At 45.4% G+C, this 20,249-nt stretch overlaps 3 protein-coding genes across 10 annotated transcripts in view; all 3 read right to left on the bottom strand.

The window, feature by feature from the left end:
• Positions 1 to 10,715, bottom strand: part of LOC130538902 (cAMP-specific 3',5'-cyclic phosphodiesterase 4B-like) — a 28,903-nt gene extending 18,188 nt beyond the window's left edge. Inside the window, exons 1-4 of one of the 7 annotated variants that reach the window (XM_057056902.1) lie at positions 10,561 to 10,700; positions 5,882 to 6,010; positions 4,970 to 5,112; positions 2,508 to 2,746 (exon numbers count right to left, since the gene is read on the bottom strand). In XM_057056902.1, the coding sequence (XP_056912882.1) occupies positions 2,508 to 2,746; positions 4,970 to 5,011 (281 nt within the window). In that variant the 5' untranslated portion in view covers positions 5,012 to 5,112; positions 5,882 to 6,010; positions 10,561 to 10,700. Of the gene's footprint in view, positions 1 to 603; positions 761 to 2,507; positions 2,747 to 4,969; positions 5,113 to 5,881; positions 6,011 to 7,599; positions 7,718 to 10,560 lie in introns of those variants that run through there. The other 6 variants (XM_057056900.1, XM_057056904.1, XM_057056901.1 and 3 more) reach the window with 6 other exon arrangements.
• A 1,527-nt stretch (positions 10,716 to 12,242) lies between these two features.
• LOC130538941 (leptin receptor gene-related protein) lies at positions 12,243 to 14,491 on the bottom strand. Its single transcript, XM_057056996.1, has 4 exons — positions 14,304 to 14,491; positions 13,868 to 13,943; positions 13,442 to 13,625; positions 12,243 to 13,376 (listed from the first exon to the last, which is right to left on the bottom strand). Exons 1-4 carry the CDS (start codon positions 14,317 to 14,319, stop codon positions 13,260 to 13,262), a joined length of 393 nt encoding a protein of 130 aa, XP_056912976.1. The 5' UTR covers positions 14,320 to 14,491; the 3' UTR covers positions 12,243 to 13,259.
• Positions 14,492 to 15,227: 736 nt separating this feature from the next.
• On the bottom strand, positions 15,228 to 20,098 carry LOC130538909 (phosphoglucomutase-1-like). 2 transcript variants are annotated; one of them, XM_057056923.1, is made up of 11 exons: positions 19,179 to 20,098; positions 18,478 to 18,640; positions 18,047 to 18,193; positions 17,863 to 17,988; positions 17,359 to 17,549; positions 17,096 to 17,250; positions 16,798 to 16,913; positions 16,539 to 16,674; positions 15,880 to 16,063; positions 15,671 to 15,799; positions 15,228 to 15,516 (listed from the first exon to the last, which is right to left on the bottom strand). In XM_057056923.1, exons 1-11 carry the CDS (start codon positions 19,434 to 19,436, stop codon positions 15,427 to 15,429), a joined length of 1,695 nt encoding a protein of 564 aa, XP_056912903.1. In that variant the 5' UTR covers positions 19,437 to 20,098; the 3' UTR covers positions 15,228 to 15,426. The 2 variants fall into 2 exon arrangements, with proteins under 2 accessions (XP_056912903.1, XP_056912904.1); XM_057056924.1 differs by having other exon boundaries at positions 15,450 to 15,583.
• Between the last annotated feature and the right edge of the window lie 151 nt (positions 20,099 to 20,249).

Here is a 20,249-nt window from a genome sequence, read left to right as displayed (position 1 = left end):
GGGGAAGTGTCAAAAATCCTAAATAACAGAGAAGATAAAAGGTATTCATAGATTAGGCATGTGTGAATAGCTGCTAATAAACTTCCTGTAAGAGCAAAAGAAGTCCATAAGTGACAAAACAGCCCATAAACTACTGCTTCAACTCACATGGCTCCTTTCCAACAACCTCTCCCATCAGTGACAGACTCTTTGCTCCGTAAGCCTCAGTAATTTCTGCAACATGTGGCTCAGATCCCACTGAGACCCACTCCGGCCCACACCTCTGCCAGATTAACCTGAAACATGCCGACTCCGGCTACGCACGCGGCGGGACCGTCAGACGTCATCCAGCGCGCTCTTGGCGTCATCCAAATCCCGACTTCAAACCCAGAGTCCTGACTGGTGGCTTTATGGACGGCGATCTAATCCCTTAATCTGACGTGGGCAGGGGACCACCGTAGGAGCACTTTCTGCTTTCCTTCTGAGCGCTTGCAGCCGTGAGACTCCACGCGTTTTCCCACCGGCTTCAGGGGCGATTCCCAAACATCTGGACGTAACGCAACATCCCAGAAACGCTCCAGGTCAACAGCGGAACTTTAAAGAGAAGTAAAAGAGATGAATCACCCTGGAGCTGCCAGGCGAGCTCCGGTGACCACGTCCTCGCTGAAGTCGAAATGCCCAGCTCTGCACCTGGGGGACCGCCGTGGCATTCTTCCCACCCGTCCTCATTGGGCAGCAAAACGCACACACACACACACACACACACACACACACACACACACACACACACACACATACACACACAGCCTGCGTCCTCGTGGTGGCGGCCCGTGTGCTGGACTGACAGGAGCTTGGCAAACGTCAACAGCCAGATCAGGACAGGAGTCTCTGCTCTGTTTATCAGACCGTCTGTCCACCCACCCCTTGATATTAAAGCTGCAGATTAGTGGGTGTGTTCATCATCCCACCCCACCCTCCACTCCACTACCTATCAGCTCTATAATAACATAAGCACTGGAGTTTGCAGTGAAAAGTGGGGTATTAAGGAGGAGAGACCACGTTTGAATCAGTTCCCAGCACTGAAACTTACAACATGCTAATATAAATGTCTCCTAGATCACATCCACTCAAGCCAAGGAACTCATTTTCATTAATTGGCCACTGACTAGTGATAGAAATGTGCTGCTTGTGGCTGCTGCTTCTTTGTGAACACACACAGGAGGAAGCACAATGTAAAAAAAGTATGTTTGAACTCTAGATAATATCTTGATTATTATCAGTGGTAGTTGTGGTGGGCAAGGGGCAAAGCTTTAATGGTGTTTTTCTGCCTTGCGTCCGCTGGGATCGGCTCCAACACTCCCAGTACCCTCATTAAAGAGCGGCAGTGATTAACTGATGGTAGAGTCTAGCGGGACTCTTAAGGCCTGTGTGCCTGTTAGACAGTGTTCCCAAAAACAACCTTGACATATTACCATTAAATATGGGAGACATTAATTTTTCATTTCAAAGGGAAGAAATGATTCGCTGGGGCCCTCAGACGACCCTGTTCTCTCGTAATGACCTAATATAGCGTCAGTGTTTCGGCTCGGACGAGACACCCTTTGATAAATTAAGAGGAGGAGGATTGTTCGGGGATTTGCGTCAGGCTGAAAGTGACCCCGACGTTGACTGGGTCAGATCTGCTAGCATGAGAGGAGCCAGAGCTTCCCATGTCATCTGATTAGAAACAGCTTCCTGCAGCTGCCACAAATGGGTAAAAAAAACAGAAAATATATGTTCTAAACCCTCCAAAATGATAAACTAATGATGTGATGTGGGGAAAAGTGTGTAACGGCAGGTGGAATAAACCACCTCTTTCAATAACAGCAGCTTAAAAACAAACATTCTAAAGTACTTTATGGCATTATCTGTTACCAACAATGTTTATTCAACTATTAAAATAATCCGGAAGCCCTTTTTTTAGATTTATAAAACCTGGATTAAGGTCATTTTGGCAATTCACGCTAAACACTGCTAAATTAGTGCAAGTCAGTGAAAGTATCCCCAATATTCTCTTCACAAACATCACAAAAACTTCTCAGTCAGACCCTGATTTTGAAAGGGAGATGCTTATCGTGTTTTGTTTTTTTTATCTCCTGACCTTTAATCCAGATAAATGCTACCCATGCCTTTAAAAAGCAGAGATGAAAAGGCAGAAATGAAGGCAACTGACGTATGAGGCAGTGGATGCTGGAAGAAAGCCTGTAATCATCTCTAGTCTGGTGGTCTGAGTCACGGAGGTTCAAAGAGACGGGGCCCACATGATCCAAATGGACGCGCAGTGATGGAAAATGACAGCCAGGTAAAAACCTCTCGTCCATCCTGTCTGCATTAATGTGCTCAGACTCAATAAACTAAATTACTCTGGGGCAAAGTGTTCAACCCTGATGTCTGGGTGAACAACGTCCTAAAAAGACCCCAGAAGCATCCCTGGTTCTAAACCTAGCACCATCACAGCTGAAGTTTCCGCTGGGTGACGCTGGTCTCACCTGTCCGGGTCGGCTTTTGTGATGTCGATGCGCGGCAGGGTGACAATGGGCAGGCTGGTGGGTCTGGTGTGGCCCACCGGGTCGTCTTCCGGCGTCAGCGACCTGACCCTGTCCCTCTCCTTCTCTGCCTGTCGCCATGACAATGGAGGCAGCTGCAGGTTGCCGGAGAACCTCCTGTGGACGATGCAGAGCTCGGCCCCCAGGGTGCTGCCGGAGCACAGAGACGCCTCCTTATTCTCCTGAGGGAACAAAGAGCGACACATTCTGAAAATGCCAGAGCGGCCTTGAGCAGAGCGATCGATGCTGCTGTGGAAGAAAGAAGAGGGAGTAAAAAGCAGAAGGCAGAGGAAGAAATAAACTTTTCCAGGTCATTTCTATCTATCCATCCATCCATCCATCCATCCATCCATCCATCCTAAAAAGAAGCTCTCCTCAGTAGGCAGCGAAAAACAAAATCAAATATCAAAGCTTTATCGAGTTCTATGGCCCAGAGCCGCCAAGAAGATATTTCATTTGGCAGAACTAGATATAAATTGAAAGTTGAAAGCATCTGCTTGAGTAATAAAGTTCCGGCGTGGAGGAACGAGTCCTTCGCTGGAAGGATGAGCTGTGAGGTGGGCTGCCAGAGCCGCCCTCCACACGAGCCCTGTGCTAAATTTTAAAATGCGACGGCCTCCAAATGAATGTGGGAGATGGGAAGAGCACAAAGTGGCAGGAATTCCTGGGAACGAGCTACAGGATCCCAGGAATCTAGGATGCAGTTAACAAAGAAAACTCTAACACTTAGGTGCCATGTTGAGGTCACACAAGCTAAAAAACAAACAAAAAAAACCAGCTCTGCCGGCTCCTCAGCTCCTTCTAGGAAATGCAATCGCCTGGATTTATTGCTTCTCTCTTTAAGGAGACCGTTTTTCTGTCACTGCATAAAGGGGAGAAAATTAAATCTGCCGAAACATAAATCTGTTTGGAGAATGTGGCCGCGTGAGTGGAGGCAGAGGCCTAAAGAGATTCTTGTCGATTTCAGAATCTGCTGCCAAATTATTCATTCATTCTGTATTGATTGAATCTGACATCCGGACATGTAACTGTAGTTCTGCATCGATTCCATGTCCGCGGGTCAAATATCATTAAGAGCGAGAAATATGGCCTCGCGTGTATGAATGACCCGGATCAAAGCCGACGGCCGGAAGATCAAAGATCCGTTTTCAAACGGATGACCCTCAGATGCGCCGAGATTGGGTCATAAAAGGAGGGAAGTAATGAAAGATAGAGCAATAGGTCGGAAATGTTCTATAACCGCTGTGTCAACTGAAGCAGAACAGGGCCAGTTTTCACTGGGACTCGTCCAAAAACATCAGAGGAGGATGATTTAAAAGGTTTAGAGCTTTTATTGCTTTGCTAGGTGGAAGGTGGACGCTTGGGAGCTGAAAATGTTTTAATCATCAATCAAATCACTTAAAGTTCCTCAAATCCTGGATCTATAAATCACAGGTTAGGACAATGAGCTCATCAGGGAGTAGCAGCTACATCAGGAGGCCATTCTTTGTTATCTGGCATCTTCATTCATCAAGCGTGTTCACGTCTTTACAACCAACCATGTCACATGTGAATAACTCACTGGAAATATGTGAAGGCTGCGTAAAGAATGACTAGCTGTCCTGGATGGACCCAATGTAGCATGTCTGGTGATATTTATAGGATGCACACACACTTCCCCCTTCAATAAAGGGAAGTAAACTATTTTCTTGACGTTAAAATCTGAGGCGATTAAACAAGTTAATAAAATGAAGATTGAGCGTAGATTATGAGCGAGCAGCTAATTATTGTGTTAATTCCTGGGGGGGGGGTGCGCGGTCAGAGCAGGCTGTAGCCTCCAGGATGGACACTGTTGGACGGAGTCAGAGTGAATGATGTGGCATGGCTGCCCCGTCATGAACGCTGGCGGCGTGGCCGAGAAACAGATGGGCCTCTCTGTCAGATCCATCCTTCCTCCTCTTGTCAATGTTTCCATTCACTCAAAGTCCTAAAAGCCTCCCAGTGCGAACTCTCTTCCAACGCCTCCCCTCCTCTTCCTGCTCCCTTTCGCCCTGTTCCAATCCGTACTCCCCCAGTTCTTTCTCAATATTTTCTCCATTCTGTTTACGTCCGCCTTCCTCTCCCTCTCATCTTTGTTCCGACACGCACCAGCCCGCTCGCCGCAGCGCGTCCTGCCGGATGGCGATCTGTTGTGTACAGTACCGTCATCTGTTTATGAGTCACTGACCGCCGCGGACAGACTGCAGCACGTTGCCGCCGTGTACTTGCGCTACAGCTCACTTCTTCTTGTTGGAGGCGAGTGTCACAGAATTTGCATTCGCTGCGAGTTAGCCTGCAAACTTCTGAGGCGAGATGGGGAATTTCTGAATTCCCGGTGTCCGGAGAGCCCGGACGGACGCGGGCGCTTCAGAAAAATCCATACTTACGTCGGCTGGTGTGACCGTCTGTGCGCTGCTGCTTCTCTTCATCCTGAGGGATGTTCAAACCGGATTCTCCGGCTCAGATCCTCTCTCGGAAAACACTGATCTCCGTTCTACTCCCGCCGCTCTGGCCAGCCTCAGCAGTATCCCTGCAGGGGGAAGCGGAGAGACGTGGCAAAGTGATCAAATATGCCGGTCAAGAAGTTACTCTTCGATCCTTTCAGACCTGTGCCAGCGCTGTCATGGGGATGCGTTTCTCCGCGCAGCAGTCTACGCTCTGGCATTACGTAACATTGTCCAAAAATACAGGCATTACATGAACTAGGATGGAAGATGCACAGCAAGCCCGCATGTGTTAAAAAACCTGCTAAATCCATCATGCTAGTCTCAGGATTCATAATATTAAATGTAATTATTCAGTCCTGTGAGGACTAGTCGAAACTGTGGGGAACAGTACCGTAATGGCAAATCTCAGCCAGGTGCTACTAAGCTACTGAACAGGATAATGAGTCAGTCAATATTTTCCGTAGAGGCCTGCTATGTCACCAAGGGCAGAATTTCATGGCACTTCCTGGTAACAAGGTGAGCAGCATCCCAGAGACCAAACACCCTGAATTTGTTTTTGGAGCTCTGAAATAATACATAGTTACTGAGGTTACTGTGTTGCTGCAGATGATCAGAATAAACTAAATGATGCATGAGGATGCATCGATGTACCTGATGCTTGTGGATCAGGGCTGATATGAAAACCAGTCTTCCTATAATAAGGCTGCATTCTGCCGGGGGGCTTTTGGTTCTGGTACGTATCGTGTTGACACATATCAAGCAACTAAACGTCCCAGCAGACCACATACACCTCCCGTGGTAACACGGCTCCCGTTTTCTGAAGACTAATGAACCCTGTCGGACCACAAATACCTTCCAGCAACGGCCCAAGCAACCAAAGATCAAGGCCAGGTCCCACAGGCCGTCCTCCCAGAAGCCATCTGTGTCCAGGTAATTGTGGGCGTGTGTGTCTGCATTGTCCCTCACCGCATATGAAAAGATCTGTAAAATCCAGATGAAATTTCAGCTGGAAGAGCAGCTGAAAGACAGTAATGGGCGTGATCCCACAATGACACCGCTCATTAGGGGGAAAGGTCCAGAAAGCCAGCGTGTCCTTACGGGACTCTGCACCACGACCAAGAGGATCAATAAACCAGGGCGAGACATATTTTATAACCTGCAGATTGGGGAGTTGCCAGACCACTTTTTAGAGTTGCTTTTGTGGTTCATAAATTACTTTGCAGCATTGTAGCAAGTCAGTGGGCAAACAAAGCCTGATAAGGACAAAGGAAAGAGAGATGTTCTACCAACACAACAGGCACTTCCACTGGTAGCATGTAATAGGGCTCTCTCGCGCTGCCACAGAGCACAAGAGCACATGCAGACGGTTTCTCACCAAGTCAAGTTGTAAAGCCACATTTCCCATAGTTTTAAAAGAACTACACACTTTTTCCTAGAACGATTGGTCCGTGAGGCAGTTTGCGGGGAAGAACAAACCTCTGTTGTTCTGGCCTGAGGACCCTGGGGGGGGAATTTGGACACAAAAACCAAGAGTGCACCCGCTCTGAACAAAGATGTCATTGGATAATAACCACTGAATTCAGAAACCAACTCCTGTCTCCGATTTTGAGCGTGAAGTAACCCCCTGCTATCCTGGTAACCCCAGCAACAGGCTGCCTCCTTGTTCACCACCGCACCTCTGCAAATAATTGCCTGTTGACGTGAGGGGCACTACTGAATGCACAGTCATGAGGCGGCGCTTGAGATGATGATTGTGGAGAGCTGGTTGGGTTTTTCAGAACACCGGGGATGATTGTGTCGCGTAAAAATATTGCCACTGTAGTGAGGAGCATCTCAAGCTAAACCAGATTTTATAACGCTTGATTTAAAAGTCAAATCGGGAGAGGGGATCGCCTCGAGTTATTCTGGGATTAAAAAGACGTGTCAAGTCCTCGAAGACGCGTCACTCCCTCCAACGGATTAACAGAAGATCGGAGTCAGAAGATTAACAGATCATAACTGAAGAGGTTCATAAAATGTTAATCTGCCTTTTAAAAGTATCACTTTAAGGAAATGAGAAATGAGAAATCATTGAGGGAATATCACATTTCACGTGGTTTGTTTGTTTTCTTCTGAACTCATGAGTCTGGTCAACCCTCACTGAGCCACAAGAGGGGAAGAAATGGATTGATAAAAGAATATTAAGGTTACGCTACCATAAATTGCCCTTTCGCAGCCAGGCTAACAGTCCTAATGTTCTCACAAGAGTGATTATTCGGCTAAATGTCAATGCGCTCACGATCGACATCGATGACTCCGCTTACATTGTTACGCATATTTGACATCAGATGCACACAAAGCCGCAAGGCAACAATGGCAACAGGGGGGAGAGCTGTGGATGTGAGTCAGAAGCTGTCATTCATCCAAAATCATTGGCGACCTTCATACGAGGAGCTTTTACAAGGCCCAAACAAAAGGCGGCTCCATAAATCCCACGTTAACGTTGCTTTCAACTACCGAGGATGACTCCAAAAAGAACAGTGCGTTGTATCTAAAATCCAATTTAGTGTTTAAATACATAAAAGTCTTACCAGGCTGTGATCCCGTCCCCTCACTCTAACATTATTCTGTGTGGAAGATTCTCTCCCGCTGAAAAGCAGAAGTGAACAGTCACAGGAAGACAGAACAAATGCTGACGAAAGGGCACGTCCTCTTTGTCTGTTTTGCCTTCCTAATTTAAACAAAGGTGCACCCAGTTTATTTACCCCTCCGGTCCTGCAGCAGTGTGAAAATAAAAACCTGTTTACAGAAGATGTAACCCGACATGAGTAAATCATAGACGTAATGACATAGAAAAAACAAATTACAAGAGCATCTCAAATGAACTCGTTTCTTTATAATACTTATTGAATTCTTAGTGAAGCAGAAGAAAAGAGAGCCAACGTTGGGCGTTAAGTAGCTAGACCTCCACAGAATTAGCTGCTGAAGCACCAAGTCGTCCGGTGCCGTAACATCTTAAAAACACTTATACCTAGATCACAACAGCACTTGTCATGTCCCGAAATATCCGACCCAGCAGGGGGCCAGAGAGACAAAACACTGATTTACTGCAGCTAAAAGTTGATGGCACGGCGAAGGGGAACACACTGACCTCTTTCACCACTGACAAGTATCTTCTGGATTAATGTTGGAGTGGCCTTATAAGATAATAAAAACCGGTCACAGCAGTATTCAAGTCTGGAGGGATGCTCAAACTGTTCACTGCCGCCAGAAAATTAAATTAAAAAAACCCAACCAAGACAGAGTGTGTATTTAAAAAGTCAGGGTTTCTATAGTGTTTCAGATGGATCGGCATTAAACTGCAGTTTAATACCGATCCATTCCTGAGGAGGAGGAGGTGATCGGGGTCAACTTTCCAGGGCTTTCAGCCTGGTGCAACTGTGCTCACTCTGGGACCTCAGTGTTTACCCTCGGAGCAGAAAGAGCCGGCAAGCAGGGACTCACGGCCAGCGCGGCTTTGGACGAGTCCGAGTCCAACTGGAGCTGGGAAGGAAGTGCCAACCCCTGTCATGTTCGAGTCACTTCATTCAACATCCTTCCATTAGACGGAGCCTCGAGCTTCTAGGGTGAATCGTGACTAATGACTTGGAAAGTAAAGAGGAAGCAGAAGGTTTGGCAGAGGCAGGAGCCGACCTGAGCGAGCGTCACAAACTGGCAACCTCGCAGGCAACATGGCTGCCGATCCTTCGGATAGAAAACCGGGGCCGGTTTAATCCAACACCTGTGAGTCCGAGGCGAACGAACCCATGCAGGCTCCGGGGATGTACGCACGCGTCTGGAACGAACAAGGCTGCCTCCGGTTGTGTTCTGCAGCCCATCACACAAACACGGATAAACTGTTTCCCAGAGCAATTCCTCCGTTTTCCAGAGGATAATTATACATTTTTTGTGACTGCTCTATGAGAAATAAATGACAGAATTGTTGCCACCCTACCTTACATACAATAACGTTTGTTTACTCTAATAAAGACTTTCCATTTGCACCACCACTTGTAAACACGCGCAACAAACAGGGAGGATGCAACACACCCAATTAAATAATTAATCATTAAAGGAGTTGTATGGACAAATAATATGGCTCTGACGCTCAGTTTATCTTTGTGACCTTTGCAGGCTTCATTTTGGAACAGCTACTCTATTCTGCCGTTTTGTCCCCTGATTTTAGCTAAACTACTCTCTGAAATGCAGGAAAAAAACATGTAGTTACAGTTAACGTTGACTTTGAACCCGTATTCAGAGGTGGCCACCCCGAAAGACTAAAAAGAATAATGATGGCGCAAAAATCCCGAAGGTAACCGCAGTGGTTAATCAAACTGCCCTAACCCAGCTCATAAACCACACACACACGCTCGGCATTTATTTGACACTTTTGAAAGACTTTAGGACAAAATATGAATTCATCTAAAGTTGAAAATAAATGAATGAAATCGATGTTCAGGAACGGGACGGCAGAGTCAGCAGTCAGCCGCTAAATGAGTCACCCGTCTGGCAGCCTTTTGTACAGTACGTACTGTTGTTTCAGCACCGAGACCATCAGAAGAGTGGACCCAGCTCATGAGCAGACAGGCAGAAAGGCTGGAGCCACATACCAGCCATACTACCGCTACGCCAACGTCTGCGCGTGTCAAAATGATGCACAGCTCATAGCAGGGGTCTGAAACAGTATTAAAACGCCGCATAGTTTGATGCATTTGTAACAACAGTGGGTGTTTTATGAGAGCGAACAAGAAAAAAATGAAATGTTCTAAAAAAGGAAGAGGTAGAGTGGCTCCGGTTTATCAAATTTTTAAATGCAAATGCATTCCTCATTTCTAACATAAAATGACGATTTAACTCCTGAAAACTACAGTAGTGTTACTGTTAAGGGTCAAACTGTGGACATATGCCAAAATTGGCCCCATACAGTGTATTTGTCATCATGGATGAATAAAAGCTGTCCTCTGCGGGAACATTAACTTGACAATATCGATGTTTATTGCAAAAGCCTAATTAGAGCCATTTAACTGCTTTAATTCTGAGCTGACCTTTAATTCCAGACGTCACTGCTAAAGGGACGGAGATTGATCACTTAATGTGCTTTTATGGGACAACTTTCAACACACACTCCATTTCACGCCACCGACGTCGTATTTCTGCAGGGATTCAGTAATTCCACTGTAACAGCCGTTGGGAATTTTAGTTAAATATCTTCGGGGTGGAATGTTGCACTGATTGACCTTAAAGTGCCCCCAAACATTCGTGTGGGCTGGACGCGGAGCAGAATATTAATCCCTTGAAAAAGATTAAAGCAGACACGCAATAATAACAGCAGAATATGTGAAGCAAAGATGCTGTCAAGGTCTGCAGATGAACACCGGAGTTTTTCCGCAGAATTCTACAAACGTCTGTCCACAATAGCCCCCGCGGTCGAACTACATTTCGCACGTTATCAACTTTAAATGCAGCGCATGCATCCCAAACTCAACCGAATTTAGGACGCACGTCGCTCTTACCGTGGGAGTGGCGGCTGCCCTGGACCCGGCTGCGGTGGAGGTTTCCGGGAGCCGTCTGCGGTCCCTCTGCCGCGCTGCCCCTTTTTATCAGGCTCCGTTTGTTCCGTTCGCGCTCGATCCCTCTCCCGACCCGGAGCCGCCATCGATTGGCTTCGGCACCGGCGACGCAAATCCCTCCGCGTACCAACGGGGGTCTGTTAGCCCCGCCCCCTCCACATCATAGTATATATAAGGGGCGCACACTTAGTCCCCGAGTTGTGAGGTAAAATACTTGTTCTCGGCATTATCAAATATCAAGTAATTGTTTAATTATGTATCAAAGGGAAAGTAAGGTTTACGTCCAGGAAATAGTTTCTAGTTTCTTATATCCAAGCACAGAAAATGATGTTCCTCCTTTCAGACTTCCTGGTTATTTCCACCTTTCTCGGCTAGCTTGGCAGTGTTGTGGGATATGTTTTGTGAATTGGAAGATTTCAGTCATTCATAAATATGAATTAGGATGAAATCTGTTGTCACACATGCACATGCTGCTGATAATCTTCCCATGTTGTGCAAACGCATGATTGTGGAAGGGCTTCAGCGAGCCTTGTGTTGCTGAACACTACAGTTTATCACTGTTGCAATATGCTCTACATTCTGTAGTATTTAAAGCAGTCTTTCGGAATAGTTCTGATGCCTCGTTGTTGCCAGGCAACAGCTGTCCTGGAACGGAGATGAATGAGTGTCCCTGGGCTCTTTCTCTTTTTCTTCATCTCCATCCTTACCTTGATATTTCTGTTCTCTTCAATGTCTGTACAACAGAGACGTGGTTTGCAACACTACTAATGACACCAGTTTAATTTACAGGACCATCTCTAACACTATTGACCTTTGTAGTCATTAAAATCCTACAGTTGCTGCATGCTGACAAAGATGTTTCGATACCTCACACTGACAACATCACCTTGAGTCTGCATATTCTCTTGCTTAGGTTTGTGGGTTTATTTGTCACACCTGGAAAAAGAATCAACAGCTTGACTAAGAACTGTGGACATGACAAAAAATACTTAAGGAAAGTGTTCAAATGGCTGGTTTTGAGTTGGGGTGAGGAGGGTAATCGTCACAAGGTGAGGTGAAGACATTTACTGGAGGTGGCGAACGCAGATGTCCGGCACAGAAAAACATTCATTTTCAGAACTGGTGTTGATTGCTGATATAGTTAACATGCAAATTAGCTTTTCTGCATCCCCAGCGCGAATAAAGGATGAATAGGGACCAACGTCGTGCACGGCAGCATCAGCAAATTCAGATATGGGATAATGCTGATGGCGTTCAGGTGCTTGACATGCAGCGTGTTGCAGGGAAACGCAGTATTCAAGATCGTTTCAGAGAGAAACGCTGCTGCTGAGCCTTTACACGCTGCTTTATGAATGTTGCAAAATATCTACATTATTTAGCAGCTGGTCACATGTGGATTTCTTCCCATCAGGGTTTGAACATACTTCTGCAGATTCTTTTAACCCCTTATTTTTAATTTCTAGGGAGGTCTTTAAGTTAAACCATCATCATTCAAAAAGAGCGTAGGTAGGAAGATACTTTACGGCCCATTTAAGTGAGCATTGCACAAGTACATACCTCATCATAGGAAGATTAGCCCTTAAATCGGTTTATTGACTCGGATTTAATCAATATTGGAGAAAACAAAATGTAGAAAGTCTTTAATTGCTCGTTAGAGGCAACAGTAAGGAGAACAAAGTTTATTTAACATGTCAGTCATACAGTAAATGGTTTTTCTTGTAAAGCGATTGAGAATTTAGAAATCAGAAATTAAATAAGAAATTTATGTGATGTCTGTATGAAGCGGACTAAACATAAAAAACACAGAAAATTATAGTTACAGGAATTTAAATAGAGTAAGTAATATAAACAAGGATTACAAAGATTTCTTTATCGTTTCAAATTTACACTGCAACGAAAAGGCACTTATGAATAATGTAGAGATCAAAATATTGTCAGTAGAAAATCTTGTTGTATGCAGGGATATAAAATGTGGTCAGGTGGCTGTTTTTACTAGAACTGAAGAGAAGCTGTTGGATTTTAAAGCTTAAACTGCTGCAGGAGGTTCAAATCTCACAATCTGCACACTATCATATCATCTTTGGTGAGAACATAAACGGTTGCACCAGAAAAAACCAAGCAAGGCTTCACAGGTGGGTCATGACACACGATCCATCTCCATCGAAAGAGCCTTTCTCAACGCACTATTTAGATAACAGGGATTAATAAATTGCCTTGTTTCACACTTCAGCTAAACAGTCTCCCCCCAAACAAAAAAAAGCAGATGCAGTGAGCAATGCGGTGTGAATTGTTACATTATTCTTTAGGATCCCTTTATGTTATAGACTAATGAAAGTATAATGAATAAGCTGGCAGCTGCGACAAGGAGGAAAATGTAGGGGCTGAGTTGGAGAGTGTCTTTGTCATGACATTTATAAGGCACATTAATAGGAAACATATTCTGTTGTTTGTTGTAATTGGTGCAAAGTATGCCCACAAACCCCGATGCTTTACTACCTAAAAACATGAGTATCATCCATTAGAGTGGCAAACACACATGCCTTTCAGCCTGCCTGTGTAAGTATCCACCTACCCACCCACCCACCCACCCACCCATCCATCTGTCCATTTCTCTTTCCAGCTGTCCGCTGTCTACACCAACTCTACCACTGTTCCCAGCTGAACTCATCTCCTCCTCCAAACACGACGAAGAAGCCAAAGATTGTGAGGAAGATGACGGCATTTCCTGTCATCACCAGACCACAAGCACCCCACTGAATCTGTAAAAAAACCCACAGGAGTCACACTGAATCCTTTTAATTTAACGTGGGCACAGTCAACCTACCGTTGCTGTGCGGGCTAGCACAATAGGTAGCCCGAAAGATGACACCACAATGCCAGTTGTTAGGAAGTAGGCCAGCTCTCTGCATGCATTGCTGGAAGAGTCACCATCACTGAGGCGTCTGGATATGAAGGTCGGAATGGGGCTCAGAACATAGAAAATCAGGACAAATAGTGGCCAGTATACCCTGGAAAACAGAATGGGAAACTTTAAACCCTTGATGTACATTTTAGTAGAGATGCTTCAGTAAAATTGCTTCTTTTTCACTTCTGTTGGTCTTGTTGTAATATAAAGATGTAATGAGCCTGAAATTCAAACAAGTTAACAATTCTTTTTTTTTATTACTTATTTATTAAGCGTAGAAATCGATTTTAAGCCGAGCCTGTCAGCAGATTACGCAAACACTTGGTCGATTGTTAGAGAACGCACCCATACTGCTCCAGTGCACAACCCAGAAGGAGGAACGTGAGTCCAATGGCACCACTGAAGGACAGGCCGACCAAAGCTGAAGGACAGACAGAACATCACTTTAACTATAATCCTTTCCATCTCCATTGCCAACGCACAACGGCTGTACGGCGCCTGCCATCAGACAAATGTGCCAACAAACTAATTTGCTTCGAAAGCAAAAGTAAAAACGGTCGCAGGTTCGAAACCAACAACCCTCGCAGCTTACGTCAAACACTGATATTTGAGTGAAATCCACATCAACAGCGTTGTCTCACTAACTTTCGAAATGATGCAGCTTTTTTTTTTTAGCAAATCGAAGAAAAAAAAAAGGGCAATACAAAGTTTTCATATTGCTGAAGTTAGCAACAAACGGTGTAAAGTGACAACGGATAAAGTAACACACAAATGAGGATACCTTTGATGCCAGCCATTGCTCTGAATTGCTTCACGTTGTTTGACTTTTTTTCGCGTCTTTGTGCTTTGTTTATGTGTCCAGGATCTCCTCCTTGGGAAACCAACTTCCTGCTTCCTTCATCTGGGTTTTTTCTTTGCGGTCACGTGACAGTCTGAAGGCAGAGTCACCACTGCGCTTGCGCAAAACCTAAAGGGACAGTTCACCCTAAATTTGTTCTGCGTTATCCCCCATTTCCCCCGTTTTCTATTTATTTTCAATCTATTTTAAATTGAAACAAATTAAGGATCTCCCATTGTAAATAATTACGACATTAAATTATTAAAATACCAAAATTTCTAACGTTGTATTATTTTATGCTCTGAAATCCTTTGTTGACTACTGAACTACTTTACCAAACTGTAGCGATTAACAGTGCAAAACTGTTTCTTCTGCCCACATACATAAGCATTAATGAATCTCCCTAATGAATAATGATAATTAGTGTGTTTAATTTTTTATTAAGTCATTAACTTTTCTGGTCTAGATGATTACACTCTCTATATATTCCTTTAATATGTAATGGTTCAGTTCACCTTAGAACTTCCTTGGGATTAAGTGCGTTGCTGTAATTTCTTGGCTGTGAAAAACAGGTCCCTGCCCAGACTGAGAGGAGATGAAACAAGCTAAAGACACAGGTCTTCAAAGAGCATGAATGATCACAGCGCTGTTGGCAAATGCTGCTGCCGTAGAGATGGAATTCATTAGGAGCATATCAGTGAAAAATGTCGGAGGAAAGCATTCACATTGTCTCCTCCAGCACATTTTAATCTTCAGAATGACAGATGTGTGTGCGTGTGTGTGTTAGAGAGAGAGAAAGAGAGATTGTGCAGGGAAACGGGCTCTTCCTTCGATGTGTTTGATAGAGACACACGAGCTCCACTCAAGTAGAAAGCATTAAGTTTAATGTGGTGAAGAGAGAACGCCGAAAAACACTTGAGCTTAGATGCAACCTACAGCTTTTTGATGCAGCCACACATGGAATTACAGCTCAGTTAATACAAAAACATGGAGGGAAAAAAGAACAACAAACAAACAAGTGGGCGGGACATTATGTCAGCAATGATTGAGCAACACGGGGGAGGAATCACGTGATGACCGATGGGCCTCTTCGACCTGTCCTCTGATGCAGCTGGGAGATTTTCAGAGCAATGGTTGCCAGAGGTGCCAGCACCACCTGTCCCAAGCAGATGAGACAGTCAGACCCTCAAGCACATGCATGCTTTAGGTCTCTCATGTATTTGCTGTAAATGCAGATACGCTTTCCTTTAGGACTTTAACACCTGTTGTGATGGAAACATTCTGCTTTAATTCCAGTTTTGATACCTCACCTGTGTGTCTGCAAAGATTTCCTCCTTCTCATAACTGTCTATGTAGATCCGAACTGTCACCCCTTCACTGTCTGTCCCACTGAGTCTGTAGATAACTCGAGAACCACCAGAGAAGATGATACGCAGACCCTGGAGGAGGAAAAGTCCAGGAGAGACTGTGTTACGCCCCATGGAGTCTGGGGATGCTCGGCTCAGTGGGTGTCAGGTACCTGGTGCCTTGTAATGCTGCTGTCCACTGGGTCTGTGTACTCAAAGCTGTCTGCCTTTTCAACCTGGAAGATTTTGTCTTCCACGGCAAACCTCTGCTTTATGAAAGACTTCTCACAGATCACACTCTCCAAATCTGCCATCATCCAGCAGGCTACATCAACGTCCACATTTTCATAATCATATCTGGGAAGAAGGGAAAAAAATAGCCATTTAAACTACAATTGTCGCTTTAACATTTTATTTATTCTATTGTTTTGGTAAGTATTTTCAGAAATTATGTTTGTATGCTTTTAGTAAGAAAGAAAATAGTTTTATCTTTATTGTATAATTTTAATTCATTTTCTATATGGTATATACTGTAAAAAATATAATACAACAAAGAAAATTAGGTGATCACCGCGATATCGTGTAAATTCTAATTATTTGATACGGCTATGAAGTAATATGTAATGACAAATATCGTCCACTAGATGCCAGTCGTGCTCTGAGTTTATATTCTTATTTCAATATCGTTTCCGTCTATACTCACCTGATAAAATAGACACATTTCTTCGAGACAAAAACTATTTTTAATTGTCCTGATTAACATGAAATTTGCTGTCTCTTTTGACTGACTGATATAAACAAATAGGTAAATGCAGCAGTGTGCACCTTTTACCTGGTAAAGTAGTTTCTTCCATATTTTAGCCAGTGGTCCTTCAGAATATCCTCCACACTTTGCCTTCTGGCGGCCAGCACGGAAAGCCACGCCAGCACCGCCCAAAGTCCATCCTTCTCACGAATGTGGTCGCCACCTGGTATAGAGATGTACTCAATTCAGGCATGGACCAAAAAACCAAACCAAAACACAGTAACACAAAATATTCAAAAATGAACAAAGGCAGGAAGTGAGATGCAGCTCAACTCGAGCACCGTACCTGTGCCAAAGCTTTCCTCGCCACACAGAGACAATTTGCCTGCATCCATTAGGTTCCCAAAGAACTTCCACCCAGTGGGAGTTTCATAGAGCTCTATTTTTGTTGCCTTTGCTACTCTGCGGGAAACAAAAAGCATTCTATTCTCACTCAAGTTTTGGAAACAAGCACCTACTTATGCATGTCTCCCCGCTGTTTAAACATTCATTTGCACAAAGCTGAAATGGGTGTAAGATGCAAAGTGAGTGGCTTGTTTGTTCTCTTGTTTGTCCCTCCAGTGAAGGCAAGGCTGCATTTTTACCTGTCTATCGCTGCACTCGTGGGCATGCTGCGAGCGAAGCCCCTCACCCCTGTTTGCTGGAAATACGGGATGCAGAAGATGTTGTCAGCGATGACAGCGACAGAGTCGCATGGATTGACGAAGAAGCCGTGCTTCCCGAGGATCATGCTGCGGTCCTATAAGGCCGACAGACACACGTGGATGTTTTCCATCACTTCTGAGTGGGTGTCCTCATACATGTCACCACGAGAAGGAAACTAAGTAGAAAGTATCAACACACAAACCCCATCGCCATCAAAGGCGGCACCAAAATCATATTTCCCATCTTTCATGCTGTCAACCAGATCTGCAGCGTAAGTGAGGTTAGGATCGGGGTGTTGACCTCCAAAATCCTCCAGCGGGACACAGTTGATGGCGGAATTGGCAGGACAGCCCAGCTCCTCGCAGAATATTCTCCTCACATACGGGCCCGCCACTGTGGAGGACACCAGAACAGACTGCTGAGGAGACAAAGATGAACTTGAGCCGTAGATATTAAGTGCAAAGCTGTCAACCGCTCCCCCGGGCACCATCAGGCAAAGGTGCACAAGTGGAGTCTCGGAGACAAGGTGGCAGCTATGCTAAAGACTTGACTCGAGCACATTTGGGCAAGTTTCGTTGGAATTGAGCCTGAATGTTCCATTAAGGTTCTTAATCTTCTTTTAGATAATTTAACGGACCGAGAAGACTTGCACAAACATCTGAATGTGTTATTTGTGACCTCTGCGTGTGCGTGTATGGGGCCTCACCTCCGTGCATGGCGTCTATTCTTATACTGATGTGGTTTTCACCAGACAGCAGCTCCTTCAGAGCAGCAAAGTCGAAGATGTTCCTCACCAAGTTAGCGTAGGAGTCCACAGAGTCCACGATCTCCACTGAGGAGAAACATAGTGTTCACGTTAACACACCCAGCCTTACACTGCTGCATCTCACCTGTGAAGGGCTTGAACTTGTTCTCCAGATCAAAGGTTTGCCTCCCGAGGGTGGTCAGATCCACATGCAGTCCGGGGCAGATGGCGAACTCTTCAATACTCCGGCTGATCTGAAAGATCTTGTTCGTGACGGCCTCCTGGGCTGGACCTGCGCGTGAGAGCAGCTCATCATCAACCAGTCAGAATGCAGACATCCTGTAAACGCTACAGCGCGTCGCAGGTCTATTTCATGTGAGTACACACTTATACCACATGAGAGGTGCATGTAATATTTACAGCCCAACATTCGGCTCGTTTAGTGAGTTTTACCCGTTGTGTCTGATCTCATCCTCCCATCTGAAGGAGAGCAGCCTTCTATCTGCCCTCTCTTCTAACAGTATTTTCTCACTTGGCTCTCGCCCCCGCGTTCCCTCTCCTCTCTGGTTACCGTACCTCCATTTGCAGTGTTGAACTTGATGCCAAAGTCCCCCTCCGGGCCGCCGGGGTTGTGACTGGCAGTGAGGATGATCCCACCGATGGCTTTGTATTTCCTGATCACACAGGAGATGGCCGGCGTGGACATTATCCCATGGTGTCCGATGATCAGGCGACCCACCTGAGGAAATGTCACGCAGGTGCGTCTGAGAGTTGGCAGGCGTGCTTGTGTTTAATAGGGGGGGGGGGGGGTGTCAAGTTTGGCGCATCTTCCAGAAACCAACTTGGAGCTTTTATTGAACAACAGTTGCACAGATCAGTGGCCTGTTCAGGTATATTTTTAACTTATCACTGCCCCCCCCCCCCCCACTTGGAAGTCAAATAATAGTTTTATAGGCAATTTGTCCTTGTTTTTTTGTCAGTAATAAGAGTTTTTGTAATATAATAGGAGATGTTTTCTGCTTGTTGTATCTGTAATAAAAGACAGAATATTTATTTTACACCTTTACCTCCATGATTATTTGACTCCGAGCAACGTTTCTTCTGGAGCACAGCGCCACGTTTTAAAAGCTTAGAGGTAGCAAAAAGTGAGCCATAAGACCAGCGAGCTGAAAGGTTGTCAGTAGTTGGTGGGGAAAGGTGACACTGATACACACACGCACCCACACAACCAGCATGCACACACAAACAAACAGTCGCACAGTCACGGTGACACTGACCCCGTTGGCAGCTGCCATCTGCACAATGACTTCAATAGCTGTTTGGTTGAAGAAGCGTCCGTCTCCCCCCACCACCATTGTGGATCCCTGGCGGTCACGCAGGTCGATGGAAGAGAAAACACTCTGGACAAAGTTGTGCAGGTAGTTCCTTCTGGTCTGGAAGACACAGACCTTCTTCCTCAGGCCGCTGGTGCCGGGTCTCTGGTCGGGGTAAGGGGCCGTGGGTACGCTCACCACCTGCAGGGGACCGGAGTCCATTGTTTCATGAACCACCTAGTGCAGAAAGCCAGGGAGGAGTTTGAAAGGAAACCCCCAGAACGGGAGGTTAAGATCCCGACTCCTGCGATTATTTCTAACCAGTATTACGGTGGAACTTCCGAGGCCCAAAATAACCTTTCAACTGTGTGTGTGTGTGTGTGTGTTTGAGAGAGAGTGGTGCTGGGGAAGGAGGGGGGGTAGTCACAGAGGATCCTCCTTCACACATGTGCAGGGAGATCACTGTCACGGGGCTGCGCGGCCCAGTGTCCAGCGTGGGCGTGTGGGTGTGTCCGGCTGGAAGCGTACAGGACTCTACCAGTAAATATCTGCAGCTGTGCGCTGAGCAGTGATGCGGATGGCGTCCCTCATCGCAGATGAACTTAGCGCTATTTTTGGAACGGATATTTGCCCTTTCTTGCAACTCAGAGTGTAAATTGAGCATTAGCGGGGCAATTAGACATCGATTAGAAGTGCAAACTGAATATGTGTTTGTAGGATCGACTTACAAAACAACTTTAATTTGTCAAATCTAATTATAAACCGGCAGAATCAAATTAGAGCGGCGAGAGGGAGCAACAGCGCCCCCTGTGGTTTATCCAGTGTTCATCCTCTTAACGACAGGGCACAAAAGAGTTGCTTTACCAGAAGAGGCAACTCCAATATTGTGAGAGTTTCAGTGTGTGGCAACGACGAAGGCACACTTGTTATTCATTCATGAGACTTTGGCATCAGAACAAAGATCCAGTTCAAGGGTGGCCAGATGTCTGTTGGCTCAAACACGTCATGTGTGCCCACAATGATAAAAAGAAACAA

Source organism: Takifugu flavidus, chromosome 15, assembly GCF_003711565.1.
Source record: "Takifugu flavidus isolate HTHZ2018 chromosome 15, ASM371156v2, whole genome shotgun sequence".
In the NCBI taxonomy this organism is placed as follows: Eukaryota; Metazoa; Chordata; class Actinopteri; order Tetraodontiformes; family Tetraodontidae; genus Takifugu; species Takifugu flavidus.
Note: the sequence above shows the minus strand (reverse complement) of the source record. Positions and strands in the feature narration are given on the sequence as shown.